The sequence below is a fragment of the Bacillus rossius genome, chromosome 7 (genome assembly GCF_032445375.1).
Source record: "Bacillus rossius redtenbacheri isolate Brsri chromosome 7, Brsri_v3, whole genome shotgun sequence".
Taxonomy (NCBI): Eukaryota; Metazoa; Arthropoda; class Insecta; order Phasmatodea; family Bacillidae; genus Bacillus; species Bacillus rossius.
In genome coordinates, this window is record NC_086335.1 from 6,048,933 (window position 1) to 6,074,672 (window position 25,740).

Below are 25,740 nucleotides of genomic sequence, written 5' to 3' on the forward strand. Positions count from 1 at the left end.
TTTATAATTTACTGTAAGCATGGATAATAAAGTTTAACCACTTGACACGATAGACGATTCTTTATTTTTTATTGTAAGAATGCTAGAATCGTTTTTTTCCTGTATCTGCGGCCTGCTTCTACAAAAGACAAGCTATCTGTAAGTAAATCTAGAATTTTTATTTTGTCAATCAAACTCGGTACTTTGCGATTCATATTCGGTTTGAAGTATCACTACGGCCTTTCTTTTTAGAAGACTTTGACCACAGAATCGTGTGTAACCGCACACACTGCACTTCCTTTGTTACGGACACTGACGAAGCAGATACTGTGGCTGACACCACGAGACTGGCAGCAGCTCGTGTGCCGCACGTGTGTATGGCGGCGTGTGGCGCGCTCGTAGGCCGTGCGACAAACTGTGCGCGGCACACGGAAAAATAAAAACAATTCAACATTTAATATTTATCTTTAAAATTTATTATTTTTATTTTTTCACCCGTGTTTAGTGGAAACTGCGGATGCAAAGTCCGCACAAAGGCGGGCCGTCTATACTGTGCGTGCTTGCCGACCTATTAGAACACAGGCGGTGTTTTATGCCTTTTGACCTTGGTCACATCGAAACATCGCGGTTATGCAACAACGCGGGTAAAAGTTATGTCCCCCGACAACCGCGTTAAATAGGGAGTGTACTGTATATTAAAACGTAAGCATCTCTGACATTTTATTTTAGTGTGGATCATATTTGTTTCTTGTCATTTCCATCATAATGAGATAATAAAGTTTTATTTTTACATTTCCCTCTTTTTAATTTTTTGCCCTGGTCCCTTGAAATATGTATAAACGAGGTTATATTGTCATTTTATTTGGATCATTATTTAGTTGTGCTTGAAAATAAAATTCTTAACCTAACCGTACAAACCTCTTTTTTTACAATTAATTAATTGAGTTGATAGTGTAAGGTATCTAAAGTTGGTTAAGTTATAACATTATTTACAATTTACGTCATAAGACATCTTTGATTATTGGCAGTGATTGAACATGTGTTGTCTAACTATGTGCAAGGTTAAAAGGCCAAATTGTGCTAGAAATTCAAGGTAGCGTAACTTGATGGTAATGAACATACTTTTTAACATTATATAAGCTGTATATAATGTTAATTTCTGCACAGAAAATGAAACACAATGCAATTACATTTTTAAAATCATAAACAACCTTTTTTTTTTCTTAGTATATTACTCTGTTGAACATTTCAGATGAAAATTAAGGAATCGGATTCGAAGAATCGACCCTTTAATTTAAGAATCGAAAATGGAATCGGAATCGGTATATTTCAGGAATCGGCCCAACACTACTTTAGAGCAATAATTTTTTTTTTTAAATTTTTACTTCATTTTAGAGTAGGTTAATCTTCATAAACTCTTAATTTGGCTCTGTGTAAAATATCAGTAGAGAAATATATACTATGGTAAAAAGGACAGCATCAATGTGAACATTATAAGAGTGTAGTAAACGATGGGGATGACTCACTTGTTCCACGAGATCTGGACGACTTCATTCTCGATGTCCTCCGCGAGGCCCTTCTCCAACGGCTCGGCGATCATGGTGATCTTGTTCTTCTTGTTCGGCGTCTCGGCAAAGCACTTGAGGGAAGACGTCTCCACCACCGTCTCGCAGAAGGCCACCACCGGATCTGCTACTTTGATGTCTGCGCCCACACAGCAACTTACTCCAACCACTACACTAGCAGGGTTACACTTTCTACTTAACTATATTTTAACAGAGACTTAATCACTAACTTTTTAATTTAGTTGCTCACAGTACCATAACTAGGCAGACAATCAGTTCACACATGGAATAACATTTTTCTCACTTAGGAAATGACCATATTTACCCCTGCATGGGTCACATTTTTTATGTCAATTTTTAGTATAAAAAATGTACTGCTACACATACGCAAATTTTTGTACTTTGGGTTAAATAAAATATATTGTACTGTGTGATTGAATATGTGTGTAAATAACTAACCTATGTTGGTTTTTAATAAATATAACTCCTTGAGTAGGTATAAATTGTTTAATCAAAATATCTCAGCAGTCGCGTGAAGTTCTGTGAACAGCGCAGTTATTGTAGTGTCTGCCTCCCAACAGGCCGTGGCGCCGGCAAGTGACGCCTGTACTGCGCTGCGAGGGAGAGGAGCAGAGAGAGAGAATCTAAAAATAAACCTGCCAAGAGAGAGCAAGAGTGTGTGCGTGTACAGTGAGGGCATGTGGCAGTGCTGACAGTTCTCCCGCCCTCTCTTCTGTGTAACCGGCACCCACACAGTCAACGTGTGTATCTTGACACAGCTGTGCCCAGTCATTGTTGTTTTTGCATGAGATTTCTCATGCTTTAAAATGAACATTCCATGACTAAACTGCAGCCATCGCTGGTGTTTATATTCCTCCAACCGTGCTGTACCGGTAACCGTGCATGATAGTTTCTATAGAAGGAACTGGCAAAGAGTAGCTTGCCGCCCTTCTCTCTCCTCGACAAAGACATAGGTGGAAAAAAAAAAAAAAAAACAGAGGAAAGGGAAACAAGGATAAATGTCAGTCTTCTCCTTTGTTTAGTTAGGAAGTGCGGGAATTGGAGTTGTAATAACGGTTGGGGAGCTTTAGCCCTTCGGGGTTTCTGTAACCCTTTTGTTTCCAGATACTTCGGACTGACATTTTCAATACATGATATCCAAAGAGGGGGGGGGGAGAACTTATTTGGTAACTTGGCGCTCTTACAAGCCCCGGGGCCACACGGGCGCGGGTACGGATCACACCAGACAGTTGATCGAGTCCCTAGCCCTTGAACCAGTACTGCTGGTGTCGCATGCCGATCTCCCACATCACACTGGGACCCCTCAGTCACCCAGGACACCCGTGGTCCGGTCGAGGCCCATCCAACCTCTCCTAGCCAACCAGGCTAGTAACTGGAGCCATTTTGCCACTCACTGCGTCAGCTTTTCACAGGGCTACGGAACCCCGACTCCAAACCTGCCCCAAGCGATAAAAGCACCACTGCCAAGTATGAAGCAGACACCAGATGTGGTCCTGTGCCGTAGAGAAAACCACAATGGGAATCCATTGGTTGGGGAGAAGGGGGAAGTGGACTTTCTATCACCCTTCTGTAGTACACAGACAAAGAAGAGAAGAGGGTCAATGCTGAAGTAGTATTTCTTTCACGCCAATAAGCTGAGAAAAGAAAAACTTTACTTGTATACAAGGAACTCTAGTGAAGACATATATGGTGCTGCTACCCATATGCTGGTGCGACCCTTATAGTGAAAATATTTGATTTTTTGCCCCAATATACAGTAAAACCTTTTTGTTGCGACCACCTCTCTATTACAACCTGATTTCGAGGAACCGTGAAAAAATTGCCGAAAATCCGAAGAAAATCGGACAGAAAATAAGTTTTTTGTGGTGAGTAGAGTGTTACTGCGTTTCTCTTTCCGAGTGCTGTACTGCCGTAGCCAGCGCATATCTAAAAATAGATACCACTTCCTGTCACCGCTGTCAGCGCTTGACAACCCCCATTCCACGTCCCTGTGCCGGCAGGGTGCAGATAAAGGTTTTTGTAGCAACGTGTTTACGTTTAGCTTTTTGCGAGTGTCTATTGTGGTACGCAGTAAAGGCAAAGCTACCTGCTGGATTTCTCTTGATTTTGATTACTATCGGTTGACAATACACAGCGACCGACTGGATGGACGCCCGCCTCGACTTGTTTTAACTGCCGCAGCGATGTTTATTTTGACAGCTCAAGCAATTATCTTTTCCCGTGGGTTGATAGAAAAAGGTCGCTTCACCCAGCATAAAAAAAAAAAAGGCTAGGCCACTTATTCCCCACGCAGAAAACACACTGGCTGCCGTCTGTCTCTCTCGCATTTATCTTTCTTCTAACATTCCACGTCTCATCTCTCGCGCGAGCAATAACGAAGCGACCACGCATTGGGCCATTTTATGCTTTGTTTGGTGACAGCAGCTTTAATTTTATTCTGTATATTCCTTTTCATAGCACCTTTGCTATTAAAATACATTTATATTTTAGTTTGAAAGCATGTAAATTCCTTGCCAGAGATGACTGAACTCGAACTTGGTGTGAAAAGTGACATATTTTGACCCCTCCCTCACGGTTTTAGTACACCATTCATAATAGCCCTATTTTACGGGAGAAGGGAGGGTGAAATGAGCATTTTATCACTGAAGGTTTTTCAAAGGAAGCGAAGTTGGGGTGTTATAAGGGAGGACACTAGATGGTTTGTGTGTGTGGGAGGGATGAGCTAGCCTTGAATAATGTGAATGAGGGGAGGGAGGGGTGAGCTTATGCATCATGAAGCCTCTGCCGCCAGCCAGCCGGGCGAGCTTCGTATGCGCCCACTTGCGTTGCAGAACCTACCGCTGCCATATTTTTATAAAGGAAATGTCCCATTATTTTTTTGTTATTCTTACATGAACATTATTTGAAGTATTAAAGCTGACACAAAAATACGCTGTGTGTTAAAATTAACAGATTTTAATGATATTTCATTTCATTTTTTTATTTTTTTTTCTGATTTTCACATTTTGTTCAAAATGTCCAATTTTTTGACGGTTCCCGAGAATGTATTCGTAAAATCACTGCTTCGTTAAATCCGGGGTTCGTGACATCGGGGTTCTAGTGTATTTAACTACGGCAAGCAGAAAACGTACATGTAAACTAACCAGTAAAAATAATCTGTCTTTTGACATATTTTCTTTAGAGGTGGCCTGTAGGGCGACGGACTTGTCATGAAGGTTGAAGTGGGTTTAAAGCAAAGCCGTCTAGCATTGTGAGTGACAGCATCCTGCCATTGTACAGCTGGTTTCTTAGCGAGTAGTGGTTTGGGAAAAAAAAACCGGGGGAGGGGGGGGGGGGTGGAAGGAACTAAAAATTTTGGAAAACATTTATTACGACCCTATTCCTGGGAACCGTGAGGGGTTGTTTCAGAGAGGTTTGACTGTACTAAGGTGTTACCCTTCTGTGGGTAAATACAGTATTTAAATAACCTAAAAATCTACTTAGTCCATTTTGGACGATTACTTAACTCTTTCCAAAGCTATCTAAGTCAGTCTTACACCTTGATATTTAGTTAAATCTTAATTGGTCAGTAATCAGGAATGGCCAAGAATAAGACTTAAATGGCCAAATTCCAAGGAAGCGTATCCTCTTATTTATATTGTAAAAACTTTTTTTCAAAAATAACATAATTCCTAAATTCAAACTTTATCATCTCCGTGAAAACAAAATAATTCAAGCTTAGAGGTACTGAACGGGCCTAATGCAGGAAAACGACACAAAGAAATGTAACTAAACTTCATAAAATGTTTTCAGATTATTGTTGCTAAAGATTTAATTACTATAATTTCTAGATACATATTTGTGTGCGTCAGGTGTGATAAAATAAGTCAGCTTGGCATATTGAGCAGCCAAAACATTACCACTGTTTGCACTGCTCAGGAAATAAACTGTATGGTTGTGGAACAAATGGCATTTGAGGAACTCAGAAAGATATTCTAGCAACACACCTGATACAGCACCTGGGACCTGTACAATGACTAATGTGTTGGTGCAAAAGAGCTCACAAGAGAATGAAGGTTAGTAAGTTACACTCTTGAAGAGCAGAGCGAAACTACTGACTAATAGAGTAAACTACTGACAAATACAGCTTGCAGCAATAGTGTGATATTTCTTTGGGTGGAAATATCATTCTTCATACTGAAGAATATAAATAAAAATATACCTACTTTAAAGCAGGGAAGACTACATAGCAGCTGACAAACAAGTAAGTGCATGCATTGGCAAGACATTAAAAATATATATATGTACAGGATAATTATAAAGTCCGTGAAACATTTCATAAAATCAGTACAGCGAAATGGAAAAGAATAACGTAGGCCTAACCAGTTATATACCGCGTGAAAGAACAACTTTCAAAGTTTTTTGAATGTAGCGCCAAAAAGCTATTTTAAAAAACAACCAACAGGGGCTCTAGTGCATGTAGTTGCTGAAAATGGCTGCGAACCAGGCAGAGAAAGCCTTTTGTGTGCTTGAATACGCCCGTAGCAAATCGGTAGTGAGTGTCCAAAGAGCTTTCCGAGGCAAGTTTAACAAAACACCACCAGTTTACAATAGCATAATGAAGTGGTACAAGAAATTCGAGGAAGACGGCTGTTTGTGCAACGCAAAACGGTTGGGTCGGCCAGGCGTGTCACAACAGACAGTGGATTGTGTACGGGACGTGATGGTGCGGAGTCCCAAGAAGTCAACTTATCGGGATAGGGCAGAATTGAACATCCCTCAGCCAACAGTGTGGAAAATTCTTCGTAAGCAATTAAGAGTGAATCCGTACAAATTGTAGCTTCTGCAAGCCATCAGCCACGATGACAAATTGCTCCATCTGCAGTTCTGCATTGCCATGCAGAACCGTCTTGAAGACGATGACTTTGCAAGCAAATTAATCTTCAGTGACGAAGCCACTTTTCATCTCTCAGGAAGAGTCAACCGACACAACATACCCATATGGGGGACAGAGAATCCACATGCAACTCTCGAACACGTCCGAGATTCGCCAAAAGTTAACGTGTTCTGTGTCATGTCAAACAAGACAGTTTATGGCCCCTTCTTCTTCGCTGAGAGAACTGTCACTGGTATCACCTACCTCGTCATGCTGCAATTGTGGCTTATGCCACAACTTGAAGCTGATAGCAGGGACTTCATCTTCCAACAAGATGGTGCTCTACCTCATTACCACAATGTGGTACGAGATTATCTGAATGAGATGTTGCCACATCGCTGGATGGGCCGTGGGGCGGCCGCTGACCAAGTGCTACTCCCGTGGCCACCACAATCACCGGACTTGACACCTTGCGATTTTCTCTTGTGGGGATACATCAAGGATAGTGTTTATGTTCCACCTCTATCTACTACTCTACCTACTTATCTTCTATGATTTTACTATAAAAAGGGTCATTTCAAGTTTTTCAGTCCAAGGTTTATAAAAACATTCAATGCCGTCATAAATCGGGACCAACCTCACCACCACTGCTACCACCAACTGGATCAACAACCATCAATACCACCAACCTGCCTTCAAGGACTACCACCAGTCACCACCAGGACCATCAACTACGACTACCACAACCAAAACCACCAGAACCATCACTGCAATCAATAAGAAATTACAACAACCACCACCATTACTGAAACAACCATCAAAGCAGCACCAGGTCTTTCACCACCACGAGCACCAACAGGACAACCACACATTACTAAAACATTCACAATAAACCAGTAAACATTTATTCATATAAAAATTGTTAAATTATTAAGTGGATTTAAGAGAAAAAATAATTTAATTGTTTGAAATAAAAAACTGATAATGTTCATTTAACAAAAACATTGAAACAGAGTAATTATTGGTATGTGGGGGTAGTGAGAGGAGGAAAGCTCACCGATCTCGGAGTACATCCTGCGCAGGTCGTGCATGACACAGTCGAGGTACAGCTCTCCCGTGCCCAGCACCACGTGCTCCCCCGACTCCTCCACGCGCGTCGCGAGCAGCGGGTACGACTTGTTCACCTTGCGCAGCCCGTCCAGCATCTTGGGCAGCTCCGAGGGGTTCACCGGCTCCACTGCGCACACGGCCCTGCCCCTTCACTGCCCGGCCCTACCTCTGTGCAGCACGGCCTCACCCCCCTCTGCACAGCCCGGCCTCACCCCCCCCCCCCTGTGCAGCCCGGCCTCACCCCCCTCTGTGCAGCCCGCCCCCCCCTCTGCACAGACCACCGCTCCCCCCTCCTCCATGCTCGGCCCTTTTGCACAGCCACATATTTCTTCTTCCAACTGAATAGGCTGGTTATCCTTGACTGCCTTATGTTTTTAAACTACCCCATGGAACACAATAGGTTTTCATCCTTAGAGTACTTAAAATTTGCCAACTCCTTTTTTGTACATCCTGATTTACTATCGCAATATTTTCCTGACAAACCATAACTGCTGTTTTACCCGTTTCTACCTGGTGTACCTTTAGGATGGGTTTATAAACTACGCAAGAAATGCTAGAAAGAATGCAAGATGCAAAAAGTTAAACAACAATTTGGTTCAAATACAATTTTCTAAAGTACACAAGATGCTTAAGTGGAAAAAAAAAATTGTATAATGATCTCACTAATGATTTTTAAAAAATGGCATTAAATGTGCAAGCCATGTGCGAATAAATACGGTACATCATAAGCCAAAAACTCATACCATAGATATACAATCTGTCAGGCTGGCACCACACACCTGTCTGTTGTGTATTCACAACTATCTGCCGTGTTCTATAATTATAAAAACAGCTAACAAAAGAGCCTGAAAATAAAATTAATGAATTTACATATATTGAAAAATAAAATATTGATAAATACTTTTATTCCAACTACAATCTAGTCAATAGACTGGAATACAGTAATGAGAACATATATGACTTAATTAAAATTAAACAATTCATGGAATTTTTAATAATTTATAAAAATTAATAGAGCACACATTTATGTAACTTAACTACCATCACCTCAAAACACACAAATAGATAATTAGATGATACATTTTATAACTCTTATAAAATAATAGTTCACTAGCCATATTCACAATACATTTAAAAAAAATAGAAATGGAAAAAATAAAAAAAGTTGAAATTATTAGCTGGAAAACCAATGTATTACAAACAACATTGAAATTTGAGAAAAATTAAAAACGGGCAAGGAAACAATTTGAACTAACCTGCTATCTTGATGACGGACTGAGTGTTGAATTTAAGGGGTCGGAAGATGTACAAATCGTCGTAGATGTTGATGTCGGTGATGGTGGAAGTCTTGACGATCGGCTGATCGATGCCCTCAATCAGGACCCAGTTGCCGGCCGGCACGCGACTCACCTCCACTTTGTACCTGCCACAGAGGACACATCCAATGAGGCAGCTGCTCCGGCTCTTTGCAATGCTTTCGAGGCCGAGGCCAGGCGACGAGCAACCAGCAGACTGCTCACAGTTGTGTACCTGCCAAAGAGGTTGTGATTCTGAAGGCAACAAAGGAATTGTGCCGGTGGTCATGAATACCTTTGACTACGAAACCAAGACCTACAACCTTCTCACCGAACCTACACATACATCAGTAAAGAAAAATCCACTAAACAAAGAGAATCAGCCACAAAGAAATCAGTCACCGAGTCAGCCTTAGAAGAAGACACTAAAAATCATCTAGATCATCAAAGATGCCAGGATATGTGCCGGAAATGAGGTAATTCGGCACTTTTTTTTTAATTTTAATTATTATTTAAAATTATTTTTGGAAGTCATGTTTTTCACATTTATTAGTTACACAAGGGTGATTTACACTTTGTTAGGCTGGTGTACTCTACTTAGTTAAACTTTGCGGCAGTGGACAGAGGCACCTTTTCTCAGGGGCCAATCAGAGTTTTTACAAGCCTAAAGACGTCGAAACAGCCCTGTTGACATTTCTCCCGCTTGCAGTCACGTTCCCGGCTTGTAACATTATTTCCCTGCATGACTAAATTTGCGCACAACAGCTCTGGACGAGTTGTTACCACTTTTCAGAGACGAGCTTACAACAGCTCTTCCCATCACACATACGTCTTAGGTTCACTCATAGAAAGTCACGTTAGGACGCTCTTTCCCAGCCTCGTTGCGTTTTTTGTCCACCCTCACCACCAGCTTCCCCCCTTTCGTTCTCAGAATTTGGCCCAGGATCATTGCCCTGACGTGAACTCGTCAGGCAGTGGCCTACTTCAAAGACGATTTGCCACAGAATTAATATGTGCAGATATGGACCACCCACGACATCAAGTGGCAGAAACAGTTACTTCTGCTCTTGTCGCCAGCAAGTGGAGCTAATGCCCGCGACACCTAGTGGCGACTTTGCTAACCTCCTTCTTTCCTTCCCCTTTAGGCCGCCTGAGAGCAGCACCGGCTGCGCCATAAGGCCCTATGCTTTCTACTCGCGTCCTGTAAAAGTCGAGCCTATGTAGCTTTCTGTGCCCGCTGGTAGAGAGCGCAGTGGTCGTCCCTCGACGCAACAACTGAAGGTGTAGTTGCACTCACCTCGGTCACTTCCGGAAGTTTTCGGTCCAGAGCCGAACCTTCCTCCTCTTTTCCCTAGGGCCGAGCGCCCGTTTTAATTAGGAGCTTTGCACGCCATTGCGGCACTTTTTGACTTCGGCTACTTACCGCGTCATCTCGGCGTCTCCTCTGTTGAGAGGCTTTTTCGCGGCAACAACGAACTCTGCCTTCGAATTAGGAATGTAGTCATCGGTGTTAAGGGATGTGATCCCAGTTTCTAAATTTAGTAGTAGCCAGTCAGTCGTATTTAGGCAACAAATAATGTTTTAGTTTACATTTTATTAATTTTTTGTTTATCTTGCTAAATCATGGTTTCTTCTGCGTCATCCACGCTATTCTCGGTCCGTGCCTTTCGGATGTCGGCGCGAGACATTTCCTGAGTCCAGGAGCTACACCCTGTTTGACAGGGTCCAACATTTGGGCGGTGAAATTGCACCCATCATGTTGTCCCGGACCTCGAGCTTCGAGTCTCTTTAAGAAGAGCTTTATCCCGGCCAGACGTCCAACTTTGAAGCCCCGGGTGATATTTTAAAATTATAACTTCTCCCTACAACCAACGAAAGAAATTATTTAAATGAATACCAGCGAGCAGTGCCATAGAGAACTTAACAAATAGGAATATGTGAAATTGTTACAGTAATGAGTGGACGAACCTAACATGCTATAATATGTCAGGAAGGACATTTTTAAATTGTTTTTCTGTGCTTGATGTGTTGTTAAAAAGATGGTATGACGTGTGTTAATCATATAGGGCCGGCCCTCCTTTTAATAACTTGTTAATACCTTTCTTTGTGAAAATAAAACAAATGGTAAACAGATTTAGTTTAATGCCTTTTAAATAAACCAGGAAACCTATAGACCAATCTACTTATGTAGTGTTTATTTATTTCTTATTAACCTATATCTATTTAAACGATCCACTAGCTCCCAAGTTGCTTGTGTGCAGGGAGTATAAAATTGTCTTGTTCACCACCTTGTGCCACCTTTGGTAATACTTGTCTTTTTCTTTATATTTTTGCTCAGCTGTTTCCTAGGATTTTTTTTTATTAAATTAAAATAATATAATTTTGGGGCTTTACAGATAGCTACATTCTGTGGGCTGCCAAAGACATAAGGACTTTCTTCTTTGACCCACTGTTAGTGTATTTGGCTCTCCTGCCCACGCACTACCATCCGAAGATACATACAATTCACCATGGAGGTGGAAGTAGCAAGACTCTTTGCCTTTTCTGGATGTCTTCATCACAAGAGGAGAGGATGACCACATCGGCCACAGTGTTTACAGAAAGCCAACCCACAAGGCAGGTATCTACAGGCGAGTTCACACCACCCTACATCTAAGAAGAGAATTATTATGTCCACTTTGGTCAACAGAGCTAGAGCCATTTGCGAAGAAGACAATATTAGGGAATATCTGAAACACAAAAACAATTGCTCTTCAAGCAAATGGCTACTCAAAATCAGAAAATAATAAATAATAAATGACAATCAAGATACACTTAAATACTGCATGCTCCTGAGGGGAAGGGGAGCACTCACCGCGCCTCGTAGACCCAGAGACGTCCCACGGTGAGGATGCGAGAGTCCTCCTCGTCCGACAGAGAGTAGTTCTCCCCCAGCACACGCACCTCCTGACCCGCGCTGAGCGTGCCGCTCATGACACGCGCTAGCACCTGGAAGAAGGTGCACTCCTCCGTGGGGTACATCTTGGTGCTGTGCACCATCAGCCGGCCCTGCGCACCGACACAGCCCCGTCACTCGCCGGCCGTGCTGCTGTCCCTCACACGACAACGTTCCCATTGTCACAAGCATGACCATCACGTACCACGCTTGGCTCGTAATTATTACTGTACCATTTACTGCTAACGAGCATCGCTATCTAGATACATAACTCTACTGCAGCACTCTTCTAACATCGGAAATTTTTCTAGTTTTGTGGATGTTATGAAAAAATTATTTTAATTTAAAAATTTTGGAATAGTCCATTGACCTTGAAAAGAGATGATGAGGTTATGAGTGGCTACTGAGAAAGTTCATAATTATTTTTTAAATGTTAAATGTATCAATAAATTATTAGTTAAAAAATATTACCTGACTAAAAGTAATTTTCTTTCTTTCTTTTTTTAAATTTGGTATTTGAAGAATGTCAACCAAAAAAAATATTGAAAAAAAATATAATTTTTTCACCATAAAGGAATGGTTATTTCCTCAGCTGGAAGGATATGAAGCCCCACTCACGTCGGGCGAGCAGGCACACATGTCCTCGGCCAGCTTGGAGTCCAGGGGCCCGGTGTAGATGTGCTGCACCTTGAGACGGGCGCTGTCTGCCGGCGAGGGAATGTGCTCCACGCACATCTCCACGAAGCCTGTCAACACTCCATACTCTCATTCTATCTACCTAAACATTACAACACAGATACAAGCAAGTATGTTCTGCTTGACTTGGCTCAAAAGTTAAGTTCATCGTACTAAAAAGGACAAGTCTCAACTGTTGTACATAATACAGCTTAATACATATTTAACATAAGGCAACGAGCATAAAAAATGTACCACTATTTTGCAAACACTACACAGTGAAACCTCGTGTTTACAGTTTTCTTAAACAGAGTACGTTTTACATTAATACAATCCCTGGATAATTTATATTCTGCTACTTGTGTTTTAAAACACTAAAAAAGTTATTTTGGAATGAATGGCCAGCAATACATCATAAATTTGTCAAACAGTAAACAAAATTTTAAAAAAATTTCTTTAATGGTCGACAGGAAGTGGTATCTATTTTTAGATATGCGCTGCCTACGGCAGTACAGTACCATGGAGCTAATATACAGTAATACATCTGGAGAAGACAAGGGAAGGCTAGCAGAGGATACGAGGTGAAGCCGGGTATCGGCGTTTGTTCCCTGCTTCCTACGCTGGAAGAAAACGAAAACGAGCCAAACTTGTCTCGCGCGGCCGAAAAATCTTCCAAACTAAACTCGCAACAGCTCCGAAACTATCAAAACAATCAAACTGAAAATTTTACTGGATTATCTGTAAACATTCTTCCCCACACCGCTTTAATATTTTTTTCGAAACATGAATACTTTCATTTTTAAAAATTAAATACCTATTTACTGCCAAATTTTTTTGTGAATACGCAGAGTAAATTTCAACATCGAGGAAAAATTTTTGTTTGCAACTATAGGTGGGGGACACCTGCGTATGAAATTAGGAAGAAGCTTCAAATTTTATTTATATACCACTCTTGACGCATTCAACCCCATACTCTTATTTTTACAGAGAGTTTAAGTGGGAATAATGTTTCAGTGGGTAACACTACCGACATATGTCTTCGTAACGCACTTCTTTTTGTTATTATACTTCTCAAATTTTATAATTTCATACACAACGTTTATAAAAAACGAATTTTTACTTACTTCATTTAATCTATTACAAATCTCTTGTAATATACGTGTATTAGTAGAAGTTAGAAGTCTTTTCAATATCATGTTAATGTTCCAGTCTACTTACTCAACCAACGTAACATGCAAACCTTAGCTAAACGCTGGTAGAGAATTGTTTGTAATAACTGAAATGCTATGCATATACTGACAATGTAAGAAACTTTCAATTTTATTAATTGTTTGCATAAGAATTAATAATTTTAAAAAATCATAGAATAGGCCTTTATAGACTGAAAACCTTTCACGTAGTTTCAAGTAGCGTACATAAAAGTTTTTAAATATATACATATATATATAATTACCAAATATTGTTGAATATATTTAACATTTTTATACATGTTACAACACACATATAATAACAAGCCTATATCTATATATATAAAAGAAAGAAGTGTTAGTTACACTATTTATAACTCAAGAACGGCTGAACCGATTTGGCTGAAAATTGGTAGGAAGGTAGCTTAGAACCAGGAAACAGACATAAGATACTTTTTATCCTGTTCCCGGGGGGGGGGAATAATAGTTAAAAAAAAACTAACAAACACGCTTTATATAGAAAACCAAACTAAAAAATAGAAAATCAAGAAAGTAGGTATATTGTTCACAATAATTAGGGGTAGTCAAATTTCGTTAATGACGAAATCGCGAAATTTTAAAAAAATCACTTGCACATGATGTGTAATACAAATAACCTTACTTGGTAGTGATAAGACGTTAATATACTGCATTTCGTTTTAACGAAATTTGCTGTGATGCGCGAAATCCGTAGTTTTTCACGAAATATGACGAAATAGCGATATTTGCGCGAAATTAACCTTTTTTATCGCGAAAAATCACGTTGAATCATTCTGGAACCGCACAAAACGTATATTATTCTAAGAGGTTATATGTGAGACGCCATCTTTGCTTTTGTTTTTCTCTAGCACCCATAGGTAATTCGTGGGGGGGAGGGGGGCTGGGGAAAGCTGGGAGCTAGGTTGCACAGAGGGCTGTATCGAGGAAGGAGGGATCATGAGTGGAAGATTCAGAGAGAATGGAGATGGACAGAGAGAGGAAGACAGGTATTCCTTGTGAGGACAGGGCGAGAGTGGAATGAACTTGAGGGGAGGACACTGGATCTGGGAGGAGGGAAGGACTTACGAAGGAGGCTCCAGAGGGGGGAGGAGTGATGGTAGTTGGGGGGTGGGAACTCCTTGCCACCGGGCGGAAGCCCAATTGCAGGTGTAAATTGTTATTATTATTATTATTAGAGTAGAGAGTGGCAATAAACATCATCACTTTAGCTACTGGTGGACAAATCACAGATGGCGTTGGTAGTTACGAGTGTCAAAATGTTCTATGATTTTATTTTCACGAGTGCGTGTCTGTCGAGTTTAAGTTCTTTATTTCCGAGTGGATGCAATATGTATGTATCTCTTCCGCATTCTATGATCGTTTTCCGTTAAAGTTTTTGTGGCATGTTGATGTTAGTCATATTACCGTGGTCACTGTGGATAAACGTATAAAATGCCGAAAGTAGTGAGTGTTTTCAAAAGAGCTTAAGAATATGACGACGAAGGATTTTACGTGTTCAGTAAAGAAAAAGGCATCATGATGTGCAAGTCGACTGGAAAAGAAAAGACACGTGTGAAAAACACTGTAAATTTTGAGCATCGCACAAGGTGAACAAAGAGAGGTGTCAAGCATCGGGTTCTGGAACTAAGCGTCAATTTACTCTAGAACCATATATTTCACGAATGAAAATTATTACATCCAGACGTACGTGTACTCAGTCTCCGTCGTCGCACACGTTCCTAAGTGACGTAGAAATCCATTAAAACGACAAAAATCACATTATTTTGCCGACAACAAATGCGTCTCGTGACGCCATCGTCGATAGGCCTTAACTCACTCTTTGTTCCTTTCTCTGAATCGGCCAAACGCAGTCCAGAAAAATAGCGTCACTTCCATATTAGCCAATCAAATCATAACTTTCAAAATGCTAATTGTTGTATCTGGACGTCCTAGCCTAGGCTACTGTTTATTTTCGTAGTTGTCACAGCAACGCACGTAAAATGCCGGCCAAGAGTGCCAACATATACATGAACAAATACCGCACACGCTGTTGAGGCGGTGAAAAACTTAACCAAATAAAAAAAAAACAATATTCTGTATTGTTGAATAAGTACAGTGTTTTGGTGGGGACTAGTTTGCAGGAAATATATAATAGCTGATTTTCAGAGATAGTCGAAATGGACTTGAGCCACTAACGTTTCTAATCAGTTTTCGATTTTTGTTGTATGTAATCTTGAGAATTTTAATTACAAATGCAGCGTGCTAAATTTTTAGATGTACATGTTGTACTTAAAAATATTGTTTTTGATAAATTTTGACCAAAGAAAACAATAATTCCATCATATATATATATATATATATATATATATATATATATATATATATATATATATATATATATATATATATATATATATATATATAAAATTATAATGGCAAAATAGTTATTTCTTCTAACTAAACAATTTTTTTTTCACCGAATTTTTGCACCGAAATAACTCTTTTTATTCACCGAAATGGGCCTTTTTTATTTACCATTTTTCATTGGCCCTAACAATAATCATAACCCACTCTCACTTTTCATTTAATTAAATGTCACTTTTCATTTAATTAAATGTCACTTTTCATTTAATTAAATGTCACAATATTTAGTAGGCTTTGTTTATATCGCACCAAAGACAAACTGAAAGAAAAGAGTTCGCACATGGGCGAAATGGTTTTCTTTACAATGTGCTAACTCTTTTCTTTCAGTTTGTCTTCGGCGCGATATCTTAAACAAAGCCTACTTAATATTGTGAAATTATATAAATTGACGAAAATCTTATTTTGCAAATTTAATAATGGAATAATCTTATCAAATTAGTGTATTGTCATCGGTCCTCGATAAATCTACAAAGTTTGAATGAAACCTGGCCGTTTAAAGTGGGTCAAAATCGCACCCAAAGTAATCGGTTACAAACATACAAACAAATAAACATTCAGGTGAAGCTAATATAAAGCGTGTAAAAAAAAAGTGGTATAACAAAACGCAACTGAAAGCAAAGAGAAAAATTTATCAGTCAAAACATCAGTCTAGCCGTTCATTTGTTAAAAATGGTATAGCAAAACGCAACTGACATGGAATAACAAAACACAACTGACAGCTAAACGTAATGTTGTCTATGGTTGAGTATGGTTGAAAATTTGACAATGTAAAATTTTTATGTTGACCGGTTGATGTGCACTTAACTGAACATGGAAAGATATACGCAATGACTCGAGATGTTTTGGAGGCGCAATGATTTTACTGTCTGGCGATTTCCGTCAAACACTACCAGTAATTCAAAGATAAACTGCTGCCGACGAAATAAACGTTTGCCTCAAATCATCGAATCTATGGCGCTATGTGAAGAAACTTCAGCTGACAATAAACATGAGAGTTGCATTGCTGAACGATACATCTGCTGAAGATTTCTCTGAGCAGTTGCTAACTATCGGTAATGGTCGAGTACCTATCGATGAATCGAGCGGATTGATTTCATTTCCACCGAATTTCTGTAACTTTGTCTCATCGAAAGACGAACCCATCATCAAAGTATTCCCAAACATCATTACCAACCACAAAAAAAAATTATTGGTTGAGTGAGTGAGCAATTTTGGCGGCTAATAATAAAGATGTAGATGACTTAAACTACATAATTCAGAATGAGATCATTGGTACACTGCATTCATTCAAATATATTGACTGTGTAACAAATGAAGATGATGCCATCAAATATACAATTGAATTTTTAAACTCCTTGGATGTGCCTGGCTTACCACCGCAAAATTTACGACTAAAGGTTGGCTCCGTATTAATCATGCTTCGAAACATAAACCAACCAGAACTGTGCAACGGAACGCGTTTGGTGGTAAGTAAATTGATGAAAAATGTGATTTACGCGACGATACTGAAAGGAAAATTTGAATGTGAGGAAGTTCTCATTCCGAGGATTCCGATGATCCCAACCGATATGCCGTTTGAGTTTAAACGACTTCAATTTCCGATCCGTCTTGCATTCGCCATGACCATTAACAAATCACAAGGCCAATCCTTGAAAGTTTGTGGTCTGAATCTATAAAACCCATGTTTTTCCCATGGTCAATTATATGTGGCATGTTAACGGTTCGGAAGACTATCTGCGTTATTTGTTCTTGCGCCTGATAATAAAACAAAAAATGTCGTTATCATAAGGTGCTTCAATGAAGAGTGCAACCCATGCACCAAAATACATGGCCAATAAAGAATCATTAAAATACTTGATTTTTTTATTTATATTTATTATATTAATAAAAAATTTAATTTAATAAAATCCAAAATCTGCTCATTTATTGCCTCTAAGGCGGAACAAAGTTCGTCGGGTCAGCTAGTAAGTAGGCTATAAAAAGACAGACGCCAAATTTTAGCATTTTGTATTTCTTTTCTCTGTGTGAATAAAATAACAGTTCTTAACGTAGTTGCTAAAACATACTGTACTATATTTCTAAAAAAAATACGAAAACCCCTGACATCGTCACCATAACAATGATAAATTTGCAAAATAATTAAGGCACGTCTTTTAATGCTACGAAGCACACTCTTAAGAGAAATGTTTTAAACTAATGTTGGGATTTATCTAATATCTTAAAAGCATTGTGAAACCGTTCCTTTGAGGGAAACCTTAATATACCGAACACCATATCATCCTTTAATCGAGTTAGATTTTCGCTTCTTAAGACCCATTTGTCTTCAAAATGCACTGTACACAATGCATGGTTCGGAGACGCAGTCCAATTTTTCCGCTTTGTCGCTTTTTCCCAGATCTGTCGTTGATCGTCACGTTTTGGAAATCTATGAAAAAAGTAAAGAATTATACTAACACCTGAAACAACTTCTCCTTGTTAAATAGTTTTCTTAGGTTTTTCGAAAAGTTCGAAGATTAGTTACTTCTGTTTAAAACATTTGCCACTTTTTTCTGATGCTTCAAAAGTTTTGGGAATTAATTTAGTTAACAAATGAAAAAAAAAAATCTTTAATACATGTGAAAAGCAACGCCATCCGGCTTGGAATTCCATCGATTTGTACAGCCATATGCGCTACAGGAAATCACCATTGTAGCCGCACACCAGTGCCACTCTAACCTCAAGGACAAGTGGGCTGGGGCCGCGTTTGCAGTAGAAATACGCTCTCTTCCTCTTTCTTTTCAACCCTTCTTCGCAACCGGCTGGCTTCGCTCTCGCCCTACACATGTCCACTCCAGATCTTCTTACATGCTCCTTGTACAGTACTCGGCAAGAGAAACGCAATAACACGCTACTCACCACAAGAAACTTATTTTCTGTCCGATTTTCTTCGGATTTTCGGTAATTTTTTCACGGTTCCTCGAAATCAGGTTGTAATAGAGAGGTGGTCGCAATAAATGGGGTCGCAACAAAAAGGTTTTACTGTACATATTATATGATTTATTTATATATGTTTATATGATTTATTTATACATTAAGTAAAAACTAAGTGCCATAGGCATATTTTATTTGAAATAACCAAACAAATGGACTGAGATATGTATTAGAAGTTACTATAGCAATTACTTAAACAATTATGTTTAATTTATTTTACACAATACAATATACTTTATAAAAAGTTAAAAATAATTTTTTTCACTGTTGGGTTCTGAACTTGCTTTGCTACTAACCTTACTCTTTCTTCTGTGTACCATGCACTTAACCACTCTCCTACTGAGACATGACAAAAATGTATAAGAAACTATGGTATTCAAGGCTGCAATTCTAATTTTCTCAGGTAGTTTTTAAGTTACAGTTATTTCTTATTATGACCATTAAAGCGTACAAATATATTCTAAGATAGTTTTGCTATCATAAAGTTTTAATTGCCACACCAATACAATTGGTATGTCCCCCGATATTCATTAAAGTGAATACATACGTGTTCATGGTGCCAGATGTGGGTTTGCAATCTGGACAAAATCATCGCAAAAGTGAGCAACAGACATGTCATGGTTCCCTAAAAATAAGAAACTGAATGTGTTCTAACTAAGGGTTTTACATAATAAATTCAAGAATTGAAATATAATATATTTAAATAATTAAATATTAACTTGTAAATTATAATTACCTCTCTACCAATCACAATTGTTAGAGGTACGTTAAAAGAGCATTTACAAACATCTTTCATAGCATTTATTTGGTGGGTGTAGCATTTTGTAGCATTTATAAAATTAGAAAAATAGCATTTTGTAGCATTTATAAAATTAGGAAAATAGCATTTTATAACACATATACATTGAGAAAATTTGCATTTTGCAGCATCTATAAAATTAAGATATAAACATGTTATACTATTTGTAGCTTGAAAAAAATAGTTTTTAAAATATAAATTTTTTCCTGTGTACTGTCAGTCAACAGTTTACCCATACCTATATGTCCACTCACTTTCATTACAGTACTACACCCATAATGTAAATATTATTAATCCTACTGGTTGAACTTTAACATAGCTAAAGTCTCCAAGTTATTTTCTGTCAGTTTCCTCCTCCTGTCTGTAAGCACAAGATTGTAGCTACTGAAAAACCTTTCAGCATTTTCATTTATTTCAAACAAACTGGTTTGCCGCTTGCTGGACTGAGGGTCACTTTCAATTTTTTTTTTTTTTGTTGCTTTTATGCCCACCTGACTGACAGTGCTTATCCAAGTTATCTTTCTTCTCCCATTCCAACCTTATATTACATATCCCACAAATTAAAATTCCTGATTCACTTACATAAAATTTTTCTTCTTTGTAGTCTCTCGCATGGTCTTTAATAGTTATTTTGAGTCGCCCCATATCTAGAGAAAATTATACCTACTTCCGCCGACGCACAAAAAAAATGCAATAAAATGAACACAATGCACCGACTGGACAAATGTCACAACATTTGTACATACAAAACTATGGTGATCTGATCAGAACGCAGCCAAAACAGTGCGTGCGCAGCGAAATTAAAAATGCATGCGATAATAAACGCCTCGAAACGGACAGTGTGAGCGTGTCGACGGTAAACTGAGGTTCGCGCACTTCCAACGCCAGATCAACGCGGCAGCACTTCAGATGTGCTGCGATCGATATTGGAACTACATCTACGTAGGAAGTCGATAAGTCGAATCACAGCTTTTGTTCGCGGAGAGCAGCGAGTTTGTGACGTGACGTGTTTATTGTGTTGTAATTTCTTGTTATAAACAACCCTTGGAAGCAAAAAATAGCAAAATCGAAAGATGTTTCGTATTGATTACAGCTGATTAGATAATGTTGCAAGATAAATAGTTTTCAAAAAAATAATATTGATATATTGTGTTCGCACTGTTAGCGGGCTTGGACGGGATTTTTTTTACTATACATTCGACAGTAAACGCGAATGCGTGACCAAAATTATACGACTGTGTTTGCCGAACCCTGAATAACTTATGTATTTGCCGTTAAAACATTAATGGTATATTTAATTTGTTATGTCTTATTCTGAACATAATATTTTGTGCTGAAGTGAATATTCTCAAAGGTAGTTATTTGTTGTGTAGGGCCAACCAGCACTTCTTTTAATGATCTTCCAAGTTTTGTAAAACGTCGCATATATTTCGCAAAAACCCGGAAATTTTGCATCTATTTCGCAATTGCGATTTTAAAGTACCATTAACAATTGTCTTAGTTGATGCCTCTAATTCTTCTAGTAATTCTTTCTTTCTCTTCGAACTTTTGAGGTGTTGATCTTTTGGGTTTCTAACCCAATCTAGCTTTGGGTATGTCCCTCGTAGGCATCACTGTTCCAGCCTGTTAGACTGATCACCTTTCAGAGCATGGACAACCTGATCCTATGTTAAGCTAATAAAGTAATAAATGTAGATTCCGGGTCTGAGGTTTCGCTTTGCTTTTTGAGATTGATAATTGCATAGTTCTGATTACTAGCTAATCTTTCAGCATGACTTGCGCGTGGCTACCGCAAGCACTAGTACATCTTCAGAGGGAGTGATTTTCATCTTTCCATCCCCAGAATGGTAAGTGGGAAATTCTACGCTTTTTTGCCTATAGTTGACTTTTCACCCTGACTTCTCGATTTGCTTGCCACCTTAATTTCTATTCTTGACCACTGGACCTCCTTTTGGTTTGGTTCCAGTGGGGTCCAAGAGATGGTCCAAGAGTTCTGTGATTTTTTTTTTTGGCTTATGTCCATTGCCAAATTGCGGTAAATTTACATGTTTCCTTCTTGAACGCACGTGAATTCCACACGTCTCTCCAGCTGGCTAACCTTTAGCCGTCACCTCTTCTCGCTTCTAGTCACTGCCAGTGAACAGTCAACAATATCAGATATTGTTAAATCAGGAATAGTTACCTAAATTATACTTACACAGTCCCGCACTGGTTGGGCTAACAAACGTTTCAACTTACTAGTTAAATTATTTATGCTAGTTTTTTGTGCAAATTTTATTATATGTCTAAGTTGGTCAAAGGAAAATGTTAAATTTGTATTTCAGGTAAAATTATAATCTACTAGTAATACATGAGTTTTGACAGCCGGGGCCCCAGTAACTTTGTTCTGTGTAATTTTTTAATTCTTGAAACTGTAAAAAGAAAATAATGAAAACCATAACTAACAATAAAAATGGTAAGCTTTAAGCAAATCTTTTTTTTTTTATTTGTTTAAATACAATCCATTTTCTACTTCCTATTGTGTGAAATAAGTTCCCTTTTTTTTAATATTTCTCCCTTGTGTACCTCTGAGTATACTGTAGTGTAATTCACCCCTCAAAGCAGCTTCCAGGGTTTTTATATCAAAATTAATATAAAGCTCTCTAACTACACAAGGGCAGCAACAATACTAACCACTAACCGTTTCCTCAACCCCTTGCCTGGCCATCGCCAGAGTATATGTTTTCCTCCCTAACATTTCTCTTCTGAGGGGCTTGGGTTCCACAACTCACATCCAATCACATCACAGCTACAACCTGACACAGGCCAAAGGGTGGAGGGGTGGGGTCTTCAACCAATCTGGTGAGGAAGTGGTCCTACTCCTTGAAACCTTGGGTAGTTGAGTGGGGAAAGAGGAGAGGCAGAGAAAGGCTGCAGCATCTCATACTTGTCGGTAGGTTGACCTTAACTTGGTGGCCATTGTCAGGCACCGAAGGACACGAGATGATACTTCGTCGGCAGACCTTACTTGTTTAATAGGACAACTCAGCCCCTGTGCTGCACCGTGAGTTATCTTGGTCACAATGTCTTCTTTAACTAGAAGAGGCAGGTTCGGACCAGATTTTGCCAGACACAATAAGGGTCTTGCTGCTAGCTCTTAAACCTTTTAGCATTGCACTTCTTGCTTTGCTATCATGTAGCTAGATCAAACACCATCTGACGTGCCGTTCACATGGTTGAACTTGCACGCACTGCGATCATGCCATTTAGTCCAGTGGCCCAGGTATTACTGACTGCACCAACGTCAAGTTCCATCACTAGGCGATGAAAATGGTTTTTCAATGATGTTGCTGCTAAAGCTGACATTATTATCCAACAAAAATGATAACAAAATGTATATACATAATAAAATGTGCATCACTGATTGAAAATATAATAAAAAGACAATGCAAATAGTTTATATAGGAATAAGGAATGTAGCAAATTCAAAATAATTTAAATGCCTGAAATTTTTAAATATTAATTGAAGACCATTTTTCTGCATGCTTTCAATTCTTTTCTAATTAAAATTAGTTGATGCAGAGAAAGTTATATATTTAATAAGACCTAAAGATCTTCATGTGTTGCTATTAGCTTAAAACTTATTTAAATAAATCCTTATATTTACTATGACAGCACATAACTACAGCTCCGAGGCAGAGGACAGCCCTCACCGGTGAAGTCTCCCAGGAACTTGGTGCAGACCAGACGCAGCAGCGGGCGTATGTTCAGTTTCATCTCCTCCTTCGTCAGCTTCACGCCCAGTTCCTCCAGCACGGCCGGCAGTGTGGAGTCCACATCGCCCACCACCTGCACACCACACCAGCACTTTTATTGGTGCAGTGCTAGATCACCCTTGGCCCCCTCCCCCCTCCGTTCCTCCAGCACGGCCGGCAGTGTGGAGTCCACGTCCCCCACCACCTGCACACCACACCAGCACTCTTATTGGTGCAGTGCTAGATCACCCTTGGCCCCCTCCCCCCTCCGTTCCTCCAGCACGGCCGGCAGTGTGGAGTCCACGTCCCCCACCACCTGCACACCACACCAGCACTCTTATTGGTGCAGTGCTAGATCACACTTGGCCACCTCCCCCCTCCGTTCCTCCAGCACGGCCGGCAGTGTGGAGTCCACGTCCCCCACCACCTGCACACCACACCAGCACTCTTATTGGTGCAGTGCTAGGTCACCCTTGGCCCCCTCCCCGCTCCGTTCCTCCAGCACGGCCGGCAGTGTGGAGTCCACGTCCCCCACCACCTGCACACCGCACCATACCTCTTATTGGTGCAGTGCTAGGTCACCCTCGGCCCCCTCCCCCCTCCGTTCCTCCAGCACGGCCGGCAGTGTGGAGTCCACGTCCCCCACCACCTGCACACCACACCAGCACTCTTATTGGTGCAGTGCTAGGTCACCCTCGGCCCCCTCCCCCCTCCGTTCCTCCAGCACGGCCGGCAGTGTGGAGTCCACGTCCCCCACCACCTGCACACCACACCAGCACTCTTATTGGTGCAGTGCTAGGTCACCCTCGGCCCCCTCCCCCCTCCGTTCCTCCAGCACGGCCGGCAGTGTGGAGTCCACGTCCCCCACCACCTGCACACCACACCAGCACTCTTATTGGTGCAGTGCTAGGTCACCCTCGGCCCCCTCCCCCCTCCGTTCCTTCAGCACGGCCGGCAGTGTGGAGTCCACGTCCCCCACCACCTGCACACCACACCAGCACTCTTATTGGTGCAGTGCTAGGTCACCCTCGGCCCCCTCCCCCCTCCGTTCCTCCAGCACGGCCGGCAGTGTGGAGTCCACGTCCCCCACCACCTGCACACCACACCAGCACTCTTATTGGTGCAGTGCTAGGTCACCCTCGGCCCCCTCCCCCCTCCGTTCCTCCAGCACGGCCGGCAGTGTGGAGTCCACGTCCCCCACCACCTGCACACCACACCAGCACTCTTATTGGTGCAGTGTAGGTCACCCTCGGCCCCCACCCCCCTCCGTTCCTCCAGCACGGCCGGCAGTGTGGAGTCCACGTCCCCCACCACCTGCACACCGCACCAGCACTCTTATTGGTGCAGTGCTAGGTCACCCTCGGCCCCCTCCCCCCTCCGTTCCTCCAGCACGGCCGGCAGTGTGGAGTCCACATCCCCCACCACCTGCACACCCCACCAGCACTCTTATTGGTGCAGTGCTAGGTCACCCTCGGCCCCCTCCCCCCTCCGTTCCTCCAGCACGGCCGGCAGTGTGGAGTCCACGTCCCCCACCACCTGCACACCGCACCAGCACTCTTATTGGTGCAGTGCTAGGTCACCCTCGGCCCCCTCCCCCCTCCGTTCCTCCAGCACGGCCGGCAGTGTGGAGTCCACGTCCCCCACCACCTGCACACCACACCAGCACTCTTATTGGTGCAGTGCTAGGTCACCCTTGGCCCCCTCCCCCCTCCGTTCCTCCAGCAAGGCCGGCAGTGTGGAGTCCACGTCCCCCACCACCTGCACACCACACCAGCACTCTTATTGGTGCAGTGCTAGGTCACCCTTGGCCCCCTCCCCCCTCCGTTCCTCCAGCACGGCCGGCAGTGTGGAGTCCACGTCCCCCACCACCTGCACACCACACCAGCACTCTTATTGGTGCAGTGCTAGGTCACCCTCGGCCCCCTCCCCCCTCCGTTCCTCCAGCACGGCCGGCAGTGTGGAGTCCACGTCCCCCACCACCTGCACACCACACCAGCACTCTTATTGGTGCAGTGCTAGGTCACCCTCGGCCCCCTCCCCCCTCCGTTCCTCCAGCACGGCCGGCAGTGTGGAGTCCACGTCCCCCACCACCTGCACACCGCACCAGCACTCTTATTGGTGCAGTGCTAGGTCACCCTCGGCCCCCTCCCCCCTCCGTTCCTCCAGCACGGCC

The 25,740-nt window shown here is 41.2% G+C and overlaps 1 protein-coding gene across 1 annotated transcript in view; it reads right to left on the minus strand.

Moving 5' to 3' along the window:
• Positions 1-25,740, minus strand: part of LOC134533653 (116 kDa U5 small nuclear ribonucleoprotein component) — a 130,090-nt gene that overhangs the window by 32,162 nt on the left and 72,188 nt on the right. The window contains exons 9-14 of the mRNA XM_063371190.1: positions 23,526-23,661; positions 12,379-12,506; positions 11,680-11,873; positions 8,787-8,953; positions 7,478-7,657; positions 1,506-1,683 (exon numbers count right to left, since the gene is read on the minus strand). Of these exons, the coding sequence (XP_063227260.1) occupies positions 1,506-1,683; positions 7,478-7,657; positions 8,787-8,953; positions 11,680-11,873; positions 12,379-12,506; positions 23,526-23,661 (983 nt within the window). The remainder of the gene's footprint in view (positions 1-1,505; positions 1,684-7,477; positions 7,658-8,786; positions 8,954-11,679; positions 11,874-12,378; positions 12,507-23,525; positions 23,662-25,740) is intronic.